The sequence below is a fragment of the Macrobrachium rosenbergii genome, chromosome 15 (genome assembly GCF_040412425.1).
Source record: "Macrobrachium rosenbergii isolate ZJJX-2024 chromosome 15, ASM4041242v1, whole genome shotgun sequence".
In the NCBI taxonomy this organism is placed as follows: domain Eukaryota; kingdom Metazoa; phylum Arthropoda; class Malacostraca; order Decapoda; family Palaemonidae; genus Macrobrachium; species Macrobrachium rosenbergii.
The window spans coordinates 32,382,981-32,396,808 of record NC_089755.1 but is presented as its reverse complement, the minus strand read 5'-3'; the positions used below and the strand labels follow the sequence as shown (position 1 = coordinate 32,396,808).

The 13,828-nt window shown below is 37.2% G+C and overlaps 1 protein-coding gene across 1 annotated transcript; it reads left to right on the top strand.

Annotated features, from left to right (window-relative positions):
• The first annotated feature begins 454 nt into the window (after window positions 1–454).
• On the top strand, window positions 455–13,601 carry Brf (Brf RNA polymerase III subunit). Its single transcript, XM_067117357.1, has 2 exons — window positions 455–1,113; window positions 4,871–13,601. The coding sequence occupies exon 2, from the start codon at window positions 4,883–4,885 to the stop codon at window positions 6,815–6,817; it is 1,935 nt and encodes a 644-aa protein (XP_066973458.1). The 5' UTR covers window positions 455–1,113; window positions 4,871–4,882; the 3' UTR covers window positions 6,818–13,601.
• Window positions 13,602–13,828: the final 227 nt, after the last annotated feature.

Genomic DNA, 13,828 nt, shown 5'->3' with positions numbered 1-13,828 from the left:
ATACATTACTATATCTTTAAAAAAATCTTAAGAATAGCCTATCCAATTAAAAAACAATTTGCCCCATTCAACATAGAGAACTCATCCAGATAACCAGCCCATAGCCATTCTCCCAAACAAAGATCCGTATATGTTTGTTTTCATCGAGCAAGGTTGCCATTTCAACACTTTCCGTGCTAGATATAGCGCTTCTGGAGATATTTTTGGCGCAAAATTTAGCATTTAGCGCTGCCACACTTTCCTTTTAGATAAATCTGACGGAAAATCCAGGCCGTATTTCAGTGCTCTGGAATAATAATTAAATGATAGGCCGAACTTATATTTTATGTTTATATATAACTGAAAGGATTAAGGGTTTTTGTGGTCATTTAGCTGAAATCACGTTGCAGCTTAGCAACGTACATTACATTATCATTATTGTGTAAAGTGACAATAACACTGAATTGTTTTCGGTCACTTGTTTAGCTCTTAGTTTGGGAAAGATCTTTGTTCTAGTATTTCACGTTTAATAGTATAATTGGCAGCGAGAAAAACCACATATGTATAACCACACAGAGTTAAAAGTTGGCTGCAGAAATTGTCGTTACATCTTAATGAAACAAATGAGAAAATAAACCCGAAAATGAACACAGAACGTAGGCATTCCAAAATTAAGCTAAAACAATAGTGAGCGCATCAATTCGCGCGGTATCGTTTGTTCATGGTTCAAATTACGACATTTCTTTCATTAATCATAGCAATGATTTACAGTACCAGCTATTCCCTAAGCATCTGTGATCTAGCGCTTTTTGGCGGATTTTGAAAATCTGAAATGGCAACCCTGACGTCACAGCCAATGAGAGAAAATTTTGCAGTGTTTCGTCAACTGCAACCAATTACCTGCGTTAAATAGTTCTGAAAATCAACTTCGTTTCTTCGTCATGATATCTTGGGTGAAACTGCCCGGTTGTGATGGAATCTGAAATATGTTTAGCCTAACTTTGGGCGGGAAATGAAACTGGAGAACAGGTCAGCCCTGGCTTCGTATGTCATGCATAGGCCTAATGCTGACTTAATGCCTCTGTAACCAAGGCTAGGCCTCATTGGGATTATTTCAATTGTTTGGATGATTTGGTAAGTAATAGCAACGAGTTTTCATCAAGCCACAGTTTCTAGCCGTAGGTTAGGGTGAATAGACTACCAGGTAGGCGTTGGGGTATTGGTGTTGCTATGCTGTGAACCAGAGTCCCTTTAGCGTACACTTAATACAACAAACGTTATGAACCCGAAATCTATTGCAAATTTACTGTTATCGAGATATTTACTGTCATTTGTTTATGTTTTAATGTTTTCAATGGGGCTGGTACTAGCCTATTCACATGCTCATGGGAGGGGCAAAACACTTCAGGCCTCTGTACTGAAGTAAATCCTCGAACCCTCTTGCACCCTTCTGGAGCCTTAGCCTGTTCCATCACCCCCTCCCCCAGGTCTTAAATGGGCTAGTTTAAAAGACCAAATACAGGCTTAAATGTTAGGAAGATTGGTAGAACTATATAGTAGCTCTGCAGTGGCGACTGCCTTCTAACTTAACTTTTTGTACAGTTTTTTGGTTGCTAATTATGAATTTACCTTTAATTTTTGGCGCTCGAGTGTAATTCACCTGTAATTAACTCCTGAAGTCCATCCAACAAGGGGTTTCCATACGCGATCTTCACAAGACAGAGCACGGCTACATCTGTTTAGAACGGTTCATATCCCGTCTGGCAAGCGCAATAACTTGTTAATGTTCGGGTACCCCCCCCCATGCCAGTACTAAACACGGCGAAGGGACATTCCATTTTGCTGACAACAAACAGATGCACCACCAGTAAAAGAATCCCTAAAAGTGTAGAAAAAACCAGTTGAAAAGGTAAAAACAGGCGCAGAGCTAATATATAGAATTACCGGAAGATTTACGTTTAGCCTAATGTTGTGCACTGTTTTTGTCATGCTATACTGATTACAAACCTATACAATAACTATGTCTGTGTGGTTTGCAACAATCCTTTCAATCAGTTTAATTGTTGGTGAGAGTGTAGGCCTCCTGTAAAAACCGTTTAAATAAGCCGCTGCTGTCACGGCCCCCCCAAGCTTGCCAGACCCTAAGGTGTGGTTGTGGTATTTAAAGTAAAAATATTTAAATTATGTACAGTACATTGTACCCTAACCAGCCAACTCCATATTAAATGTAATTATTCCCTAGTTTTGCCTAGGCTGTCCACCTACACGACAAAACCTTGACCCTTGTAAAATTTGAAAGAAATGTTCTGGAAAATGTGACTACTAGCCTATGGCACATCCCTACTAGGCTAAGCTAAGTGCCAGTACCTTGTGGTCAGCACATGGAGGTATGAATGGTATTAGGTAGTAAAATAGAAAGCAGAAGACATGACATCAGTATCTTGGGGTATCTGTAATTGTTCTGTGTCATCCTGCCTAGCTGGTACACATTGGTGTCACAGTAGAATGTGAAGTAAGTATAATTCGAAACCTCACCCCTGCCACGTAATGGTTATTATCATCTGCACAGATTGCAGTACAGAAAAAGTCTTTAAGTTGAATATTAATAAAAAAAATTTTAAAAGTAACATATACTGTACCTTTGTTCTTTGTCTAGCATTTAGGAGAAGCCTGAACTTACGTTATCTAAGGCTGCATCCACATGATTGAGCTTTGTTTAATTTAAGATTGAGCTTTGTTCAACAAAGTTCATCGAACTTTTAGCTTAAGGTGTTATTATATAAGGTATTAAATGAATATGGAACCTACATGTTTTAGTGCAGTCTATGAATAGGATTTTGAGAATTCATAAGGATAACTTAGAGCTACTTGTAGGACAGTTAGTAGCTTAGGCTAACAGTGAGTTTGGTCAGTTTTTATGAGTTGCCCAATTGCCAATATTATTTCTTTATTTTTTCCCTGTCTTTTGAGTTGCAACACTTTTTGTGATGAATTCAGGCTAAAATGTATAGGTAATAAGATATTTGTATGATACATAATTTAACTTTTGTTTGCGTACATATGTCGTCATGTTTATTGCTTAGTATTTTTCAGTATTTAATGCAGTGTGCTGTCATCTGTATTGTGTTTATAATTATGACATATTGCAGACAAAAAGAACTACTATAGTTTTGACCAGAACTAATTTCCAGCTTAAAATTCATGCTTCAGATTAAATATGCTAAGATTCATACAACTCCAGTAATAGCCTAGTTTCTATTAGAAATAAGCAACTTAGAGTAAAGTTTTTTACTTACCGACCCAACAATGATACAAGATCACCTACAAATGGGTAACAAAAAATATGGACTGAAGCAAATTGGAGTAATTACAAGGAAAAGCTATGAGCGGTGCATTATAATCAGCAGTGTTAATTACAAGGATACATCCTATTCTAATTTAACTAAACCTAGAGCGCCACCTACTTGGTGGGGAGGGAGAGAATTACCTAACCTGAGAATTCATGGTTGATCAATGATGTGTTCTGTAATTATGGAAAACGTGAAAGTTGTCAGTACATTAAACTAACTCATCATTACCTTTGCTTCCAATGCTGTACAACATAAAGGGACATAATAAAATTTTGCTACACATGAAGATGATTACCGGTAGATGATTTAAGTTTACTGCAGATCCCTTAATCTTATAGTAAACTAAATATCAACTGAAATAACCAGATAGGCCTAAATATGGTAACATTTCAGTAAACAAAGGTATAATTTCTGCATCATATAGATCTCTGGATAATTATTTAATAAATTTGCAATAAAGGTCATAAAAAGTTGTTGCATTTGATGAGATAAACAGAAATAGAGTTGTAGCTTAGGCTATAACCTAATCTATTTAAGTCAGAGACAGATTACAAACCAGCAACATTTGTTCGAGTCCTTTATGTTGAATGTGCTTGTCTTCTAAGGTGACTTTATAATCTGATCATAATACCACTGAAAAACTGCCCTTTTTACCACAATTTTCACTTCCCACTCTACTGTTATATCAATTTATGGGGCCATGATTGACAATCCACATGAAGGAATTTTCAATAGTAATTATTGTGGATTGTTAACAGCTTAGAAATGTACTAAAGGTTTAAGTTTTAGCTTAATGGAGGTATATAAGTGTCAGTAGAATGGAAGTTATATTCTGTTCCTCCCCATAACCCATAGATATTCTAGTTATCCTAATTTAATTTTCCTTTCCTTACTGTTTAGGAGGTTCACCCATGTACCCTCAAAACTAGTTAGGGATTTTAGTAGATTGATATTTTTTTCATGCAGTACAAGTATATCATTGAAGTGACTTGGTCATTGATGTAGGGGATTTCATTACCTTCCATGGACTGTAAATGGTGTTGTCATGTTTCTAGTTTCTACTAGTGTTAACAAGCTACAGGCAACTTGACCACAGACATCATCTCTGACCCTGCAAATATTATGGTAAAAACGAAGCTCAGAATGTAAATTATAGTATTGTTTTATACCATGACCAGAGTTGCTAAGATTGCCAAATGCAAATTAGCTAATTGAACTTTCACAATATACAGTTGTTTGCGTTATAGCAGTAGTACTGATTTGGCAAATTTTTTATTGTTTATAAGAGCAATGCTTTAAGCAATGGAATAAACTTATGAGTTAGGATACTGACCAGCATATTTGCATTTCTCACTTTTATAGTAACAGAAAAGCAAGTAATAGCTATAGAAGTAGCAGGAAGAAGAAGAATAATAAGTCCCAGGCCAGATGGATTTAGTAATTTAGAAGAATTTGTACTATAATGCAGCCCTACTATAGCTAATATAAATCATGTAGTATGTATTGATTATCTTAACACAATTTATTTTCTTGATTTTCAGAACTAAATCACAATGTCATCTCGCTGTCAGCACTGTGGGTGTGGGGAAATTGACATTGACCCAGCTCGTGGAGATGCTGTTTGTACTTCATGTGGTACAGTTTTATCTGAGCATAATATTGTCAGTGAAGTACAGTTTTTGGAAAATTCACATGGTGGTACTTCAGCAATTGGTCAGTTTGTGTCTTCAGACAGTGTCAGTAAACGGCCATTGTTGAAAGGAATTCGGGGTAATTTTGCAAGAGAAAGCAAGGAAATTACACTGGGCAATGCTCGTAAAAAAATTAGTGCTCTAGCTCAACAGTTACGATTAAATCAGCACAGCATAGAAACTTCCTTTAACTTTTTCAAATTGGCATTGAGTAAAAGTCTCACACGTGGTAGAAAAAACAATTTGGTGATTGGTGCATGTGTATATATAACCTGCCGGACAGAACAAACTGCCCATATGCTAATTGACGTTAGTGATGCCCTTCAAACAGATGTGTATGAGTTAGGAAGAACTTATTTGCGGCTGTCATCAGCTTTGTGTATAAGCATACCTGCAATGGATCCTTGCCTATATATTTGGAGGTTTGCTCATAAACTCTCTTTTAATGACAAAACCTATGCTGTATCAGAAACTGCTTTGCGGCTTGTGAAGAGAATGAAGCGGGATTGGATGCACACTGGTAGGAGACCATCTGGAGTATGTGGTGCTGCCCTAGTCATTGCTGCGAGACTTCATAATTTCAACCGTACGATCAATGATGTTATTAAAGTTGTGAAAGTTCATGAATCAACTTTACGTAAACGTCTCACAGAATTTGGCGAAACTCCTTCCAGTGGACTATCTATTGAAAAATTCATGTCAATTGATTTAGATGAAGAGAGTGACCCTCCAGCCTTTACAGCTGCAAGGAAAAAAGAAAGGGAAAGGGTTCAGACACTTTTAGATCAGCAAGAAGATTTGGACACAGAACTCACAGAACTTCAGCATGTAATCGAAAAACATTTAGAGGAGAGAAAGAAAAAACTTCGTGGTATCTGGGCCAAGTACGACAGAGAAGAAGAACATGACGAAGAAGAACAAGAAAATGTTGATACTCAAAAATTTATAACTGAAATGACATTGCAGACCATAGATGAATGTCTTGGTAACAATGCTGAAGAGGTTAAGAAAGAGGTTAAACCTCAAGGCATTGGACCCTCAGCTGCTAGCTTAGGGCTGAAAGAATCTATAGAAGAATGTATGGAAATTCGTCCATTAGACCCAGAGCCTGAGGATAATGGATTCTTAGATTTGACAGGCATAGATGAAGGTGAAATAGATTCCTATATTCTGTCAGATAGAGAAATAAAATTTAAAACTGAACTGTGGATGAAGATCAACAAAGAATATCTAGAAGAAATGAAGTTGAAACAGGAAAGAGAGCAGAAAGAAGCTGAGGAGCGTGAAAAAGAAGGCAAACCACCCAAGAAAAAGAAGAATTACACCAAGAAGAACAAAAGTAATGTCCCAGCAAATACTGCTGGTGAGGCTATTGAAAAAATGCTCATGGAAAAGAAGTTGTCCAGTAAGATTAACTATGACGTACTAAGGAGTCTTAAAGGAGAGGATGCAGAGGAGGAGGTAGACATAAAGGAAGAAAAACCTAACACAAAATTGCTGAGAGCAGTGCCTGTGGAGACCCCTAAAGGCATCTCTTCAGTACTTCACTCTTTAACAGGGAAAAGACCAAAGAGTCCATCAGCTGATGAAGACGAAAAACCTTCAAAGAAAACCATTGGGGACTTGAAAAAGACCCCCGCCAGTACTTACAAGGATGAGGAAGAGGAGGAGGAGGAGGAATATGAGGAAGAAGAAAATGAAGAGGAAGATGAAAGTAGTCTGTCAACTGCTCAGTTATTGCGAAGAAGAAGAGGTGAGGACCAAGACATGGATGATTATTATGATGATTATGATTAAATGATAGTGTTTTTAATCATGTCCTTTGAAGTTGAAGTATGTAGAGTATTTTCAGTGTCTTTCCAGGTAAGGAGAAAAATTTGTCACCTAAATGCATACAAATAACCATCATGTTCTTTCAAAATTGTATTTTAACAATTTAGAATTTATTGTAACAGAATTATTTTGTAAAATATTTTAATGTTTATTCATACAAATTGTTTTTGTACTCCACTTTTACTGACTACTAAAGGTATCGGTGTATATGTTGAAGTTGTGCAAAATTAAGAATATCTTACAACTAACTTGAAACAGGTCAAGCTAAAAAAAGTGGAGGAATTAAATTTCAAGATATTTAGTTTTCACCAGTCTTTTGTAAAGGCATCCTTCTTCAAGTACAAATCAAGATTTTACAGTATCTTTTATTAACAAAGCTAGTTGTTTGACCAAGTGTTACAAAAATATGTGTTCTGTATCTGTATGTAGATGTGTGTATATTCATGATGCACCATTTTACTGTTAGTCCATGAGTTTCTTCCTTCTCATTGTGATAATTATCTCGAGCACTTTACAACTCTTTACAATGTACAGACCTCTTATTTTGCTTCTTCTCTTCTGCCTAGAATGGTGTGATTTGAACCAAGAATATTAAGTGCGATCAGAAGGTCTAAAACGAACGCTTATAAAAACAGGAACCATAGCATCTAACTGAGTTTGTCTGCCATCCATTCAAGGTCATCACAGCTTCCAGCAGTCATGCTATATGAAATTCCCTCGGGAAGTTTTTTTCTTGAAGTGTGTCAAGTGCCATCTGTGATTTGTGCTGGATCCTCTTGGCAGAGTAAAATGCCAGCTTTTCGGTTGTAACCTCATTTTTTGGGTAGATGTTTCAGGAAGCTACATGTGGCAAGTAGAGGGATAGGAAGTGATGATCATATTGTTGCAGCTGAAAAACCCCCATGTTGTCAGGGCCCTGTGTGTGTGTGGGTGCTTTGTTTTGATGGCGCATCCTAGGGCCATATCACCAAAGTTTCCTCATACGCCTCAAGTGTTCCAAGCGATATGCTGTCAGTTGGCAACTGCTCTGATAATGATCTGACAATCCTGATGCATAATTTGTTTATTTCTCTGACATATTTGGGGGTCATGCTGTAGGGGAGTTGCTTTGGCCTTGTTATCCTCCAGTGACAAAGCCTACGCATGATTTCACTGCATGATGCTTTCTGAAGCATTTTAAAGTTCTTTATTGGTAAAGTCCTGTGTTTTGACACAGAATTTGATGTCTGACCTCTGCTCATGTTTGAGGTAATAGGGTAATTTAAAAAAGGATGCGCAAGTGATTACAAAAGTGTGTGAAATGCTTGTCATAGGGTTGACTTCACAACATCATGCATCATACAGACTCTTGAAAGCTACTGCTCATTCCCACTGCATCTGCATCACAGTACCTTACTTTGTTTGCAACTGGAACAGTCCAGGAATCTTTTGATTGCAACTAGTAGTCATCAGTTGTAAAAAGAAATCTCAAAATGTCACTATTGTCAGTAGGTGCTTCAGCCATGTGTGTTGTTTACTTCTATATAAAATCACTTCAGTACTGTATTTTGCTGTACAGTATTGTATAATTATCATCATCATTATGTACAAAAACATAAAGACTATCCCTCAGTATACTTTGACTTGTAACTTGAAGTGAAGGGAGGCAAGATGTTGTTTCAAGTACATATGATAGTTTTAGATGTTTTAGCTTATTTTGACCAGTGGCCAGTGATCCAGATTTTAGGACACCAATGAAATGAAGCTTTCCTTAGTCTCAGTTGTGACTTGGAGCAGATTATTGGATGGTATAGTATGAGGCTGAATTCCAGTAAAACAAAAACACTATCAAATGGTAAATCTCAAACTGATTTTCCACCCCATCCGCACCTTCAGGTTGATGGGACTTGCTAAATGAATCCAAAGCTTTAACTATACTTGGTGTAACTTTTGACTCACATCTAACTTTTGAGGAACATCTGATGGAAGTGTCAACACATGCAGCACGGAAGTTAGGTGTTGTATGTAAGGCCTCATATATTTATAGCAAGGATAAAAATCAGTGCAACCTGTTTTAGGTCATTTGTCCTTCCTTTGTTAGAATATTGTTATCCAGTGTGGATGCCTGCCTCTGCTAGAATTTTATCTTTAGACAGAGTGGTTCATGGTGGTAGGTTTCTTTTTCCTAACATTAGCAGTTATGACTTTTGGACTGTCATATTTTAACAAAGATCTTTCACATTCAGGATCGATCCTGATCCTCTTTTCCTGCCGAAAGCGACCAGATTTTCTGAACAGTAGCACCAATATGCAGTAAATGTGCCTCACTGTTGAGTTTCTCAGTTCCAGAAGTCCTTTATTCCTCACTCCGTTGGACTGTGGGATAATCTCCTTGAGGAAATTGTGCAATTGGAACTTCAAAAGTTAAAGCAAAGATGTTGTTATGACCCTAAAGCAATTCTCCTTGTATTTTGTAATTTACTGCACTTTCAAAGGCTATAGAGCTGCTTTAGGATTGGTTCTGCGTTTGAAAAATGTGGACCTTTCTTCTTTATGGGGAATCTTTATATTTCTCAAAAGTTTTGAGCAATCCTGTTCCCCAAGAGATCTTAAACCTTCTAATTGGGACTTGACCCTGGTGCTTAGCAGTCTTGCTTGTGGTCCATATGAAACTTTAAGTGGACACGGAAGGAAGGGGAAAGAAAAGATCGATGAGTGATTTCTAATTACTAGTCACCTTCTCTACGAGAGAGAGCCGGTTTTAGAAATCAGGAACTGGATTGTACAATTTCAACAATGTATTCATACAGTATAACCTTGGAACTTCCCTGCAGGGGAAACTTGGGTTCATCTAAACCTATCTTCGAATCAGTGACGTTACATCCCGTTTATTAGAAAGGCCCAGAAGTCTGGCAGTTGAACATCACACATGCTCAACAGATCAGAGGCGTGGGTCTCCTTCCTTTGCTCTTACATGACCAGGAAGGAGCCCCCAGGTGAGGCGAACTACCAGTCAGTTAAGAGATTTGCTCAGAATCCTCCCATTAAGAAGTAAATCCCTATGTAAAGACCAAGGGTTTTTATACGTATAGGAACAAATGACATATTTTTAAGTAATTTGTATTTTTCCTAACATATAAATCTGAGGTCTTTACATAAATGGCCCACCTATGGCCAACCCTCATTCTGCTTCCCGAGCCAAAGGTAAAGTGAATGCATACCAACTGGATGGCGGGGATTCCTCCCCTACCATCGGTAGCCAACTACCAATATCCTCATTTTTAATTAAATGACCAGCTCTAGCTTGCGCTGAAAGTAAGTCCCCTATGTAAAGACCTCAGGTTTGTGTGTTAGGAAAAGCACAAATTACTTAAGAATTTGTCATTTTGTTAATTTAATTTTTCTTTTCTAGTAACTGATCTCGTCTTTTTAAATTTCTATTACCTTCTGTTTACTTCTTTCAAATAAACATCATATTTGCTGGAAGCTTGAATTTCAAGTCAATGGCCCCTGTGGGCTTGTTCCATATGAACAAGGTTCATCTGAATAATAACAATAGTTTGAGTGCAGTGAGTTGCATTTCAAATATTAATAGCCTACAAACAGTTTCAGAATGGTGCTTGCCTCTTAACCTCAGGAGTAAAATTGCATGAGAAAAGGTATCACCACTAATCACATAACTGGAATTCACCTGTTCCAGCATTATCTCATCTGATGTTGACCTAAAAGTTTCAACAGAACTGGGTTTTTATATATAAGTATTGAAATTTTAAGAAAATAGTTTGAATGCGTGAATTAAAATTATTAATGAACAAGCAAGTGAAAATGATGTCTTAAATTACAGATTACACTCTATATTGATTTGGGAAAGATATCAGGACCCCACTTTGAGACATTACCCTTGTAGGCTACCTAACATTTTTAAAGCAAGTAATCACACAGGAAATTCATGCCCTTATTTTGAAGTGTTGTGAGGGATAATACTCATTATTTTTCATTGAAAGGTTGCAATAAGTATTCTACTCATTACTAGAAAAGAAAAACACCAGATAACTTTCTAGAAGAGGGTTTATAAGCAAGCTTCAAACATTCTCATATACAGTAGTTGTGCACAATGCAAAATATGTAACTCACCTGCCTTGAATACTCCTTGAAAATACAAATATTATTAAGGTAGCCAAGCAACAAACCATTATGACAATGGAGCTGAAAATTCAGTAATTCTGATAGGCTGAGGGCTACTTACAGGATTAAGGGTACTTTATTATGAAGAACAATTCTATTTTGCTTATTTGGCTAAAATTATTTAAAAAATATTTTGATATTTATGTTGCCTGAATTTGTGCCAAACTATTTTGTCCTTGTAGGGGGTTACCACTTACCCTTTGCATTGCACATCATATTGTTGATGGTGCTAAAGATTCATGGAAGTATCCTTTCTGAGGCCCCAGCTGCATTGCTTTCTCCCTTTTCCTTTTTATTTATTCCCCTTGCCTCATCCCATTTAATTGTTCAACTAACATTACCTGGCTACAGAACAAAACCTTTGGGTAAGCTCCTAGAGGTCTACCAATCTGACTTCGTGGTCCTTTTAATTTCTACAGTAATCAATCGGTTGGGGGTAATAATGCTTAAAGTATTTGCTAACTGTAAGATGTTCTTTTTTCCAGCTTTTGAGACTTGAGCGGTGGCTATACTCAAAATTAGTTTATGGCTCTTTACCACCTTGCCCTGCAGCTGCTTCAGCTATGCTGAAATGCCGTGTAGAACATGAATATTTTAGAAGGATAATGCAAAACTGTTGGGAAACTGCTTTTCCATAAATGACAGATGATCCAGTGTCACCTTGGTTTTAGGCATATCCAAAACCTCCTGCATCCAACTATTTAAAACCAGTTAACCATCCTCTGCACTGGTCAGACCAAAGCTGCCCTTAGCTAAAACTGTCCCCAAATGTAAGGTCTTAGGTATGCAGGTTGGATTTCCTGAGACCTAACTGGAAAATCACTAAATTGTATATGTGTGCCTTTAAAGCATATCTGATGATTGTTGATGCTACCATCCATGTAGGAACTGGTTAAATTACAGCAGGGAACTGTAAACTGGTCACTAAGGGCATTCTGTTTACAGATCATTAACTCCCTTCAATGGGCAGATTGAACAACACCTGGACTTTAGTCAACTTCCATTTTTCTGTGGGGGGAAGATCTCATTTTCTGGGATTTGACCTTGCCCAGCTGCTAGAATTGACACACATTCACCTACAATGGTTTCAGTTGTCCATGAGTATTGAGGAATGCTGCTAATAATGTCCTTGGAAGGGAGAAGTCTGGCTAAAAACTTTTCGGTTTTGAATACATTTATCATTGTTTGTAATCATATTTTTGCCCTTAACAGCAATGGGTGCATCTCATGTTACCAGATATGCATTAGAGCAGGTATGGAGAGAGATCAATAAGCCATCACAAACATCAGCCTCACCTTTCATTGTCCCTGCCTGTTGAAGGGAAGGGCTGAAGCCTGTACCATTCTTAATTCTGAAAGGAAGTCATTCATCACACTGAGACTAGTTGTCTTCTATGATTCAGCTGATCCCTATCCCTAAAGACAAAGAGCAGCCACTAACCATCTGGGGTGTTTGAAGTGCTTTCTTTTTTAATATACAGTGAACTTGGCCAGCTCAGCGCCATGATGGAAGAGTGCGAGTCAATTCTGATATAAGCTTTTCCTGTAAATTCTTGCCTTTGCTTGATCAGTATACTCTATTATTTTTAACAAGAAGTTTAACCCTATTGCAAATGTCTGATCATGCCAAAAATGTTGGGGAGACAGTCATCTTAAAAACATGCAATATCAATCACAGTTCCCCCTTTACAAAAAAATATTTTTGAAAACTGCAAGAGATGCAGACAGACAAGAGCACAAAAAAAAGGCACAAGATTTGTAGGGAGCTCCTTCATGTACATACACTTAAGTGCTGCCTTTTTGGAACAGGAATTAAAAACTTACATCCTTTTTCCACCTTTGCCACACTCATGGTCATCCAAAATTCATATTTTCACAAATTCTGGCCATGAAAGTAATGACCTTTCAATTTGGAACCAGCCAGTGCAGCCATTAAGGAGACAATGGGGACACATACACACACTTCTCAAATATTTACCAGAAAAAGTATGTTAGCAGATCATTCAGTCATTTTTAAAACTTGCATGGCTGGCTTAAAGGTTTCCCTCCTCAACAAGAAGGAAGTTATTAGAGCAAATTAGAGGGGTTGGAGAGCTAGGTGGACAGAGACCACAGGAGACAAATGAAAAGTAAAATAGAAAACAATGTATCTGGGGCCCAAGGGATACTTTAAAGAACCTTTCACTTTTTTTGGGCTTATGGTTTTTTTTTTTCTCAAGGCAAACTGGCATGGCATGCATGCACACAGGATATTTTATGGTCATTTCTAGGATGTGGCATATTTATTTTATAATAAAAATTTGTGGACTTATACCCGCAGCTCATGAACCTTTATTGCAAGATCCTTTGTAACAACTGTTTGGAAATTATTGAAAGCGTGTACCTCTGAAATTGAATGTACCTTGGACATATTTCTCCATATCTATTCGTCCTCTGTGGGTGAGGTATGTAGGTGACATATTGATTAACCTTGCCTTGGTGTTTATTTGACACTTTTATTAATTGTGCATTGTAATTAACTTGAGCTGTGCTCAAAACAATGGAAGATCACAAGTACAAGTGTAAATATATTTAATGTCTCTAACAAGATTTTCATTTACCTTGCAAATCTTATACAGTATGGGTAACATATGATGGAAGTAGGATATGCTGATATCAGGAAGTAATACAATTTATTTCCTGCTTTACAGTAATTAAGGTACTTTGTTAAAGTATGTTACAAATCTGTGGTTTTAATTTGTACTCATGTAAGCACTGTATATTTATAATCATCATCATAACAGTCTTTGTACCTCAGTTTTTACTTTAATG

Coding starts and splice junctions, on each gene's coding strand:
- Brf (XM_067117357.1), top strand. CDS start 4,883: ATGTCATCTCGCTGTCAGCACTGTGGGTGTGGGGAAATTGACATTGAC.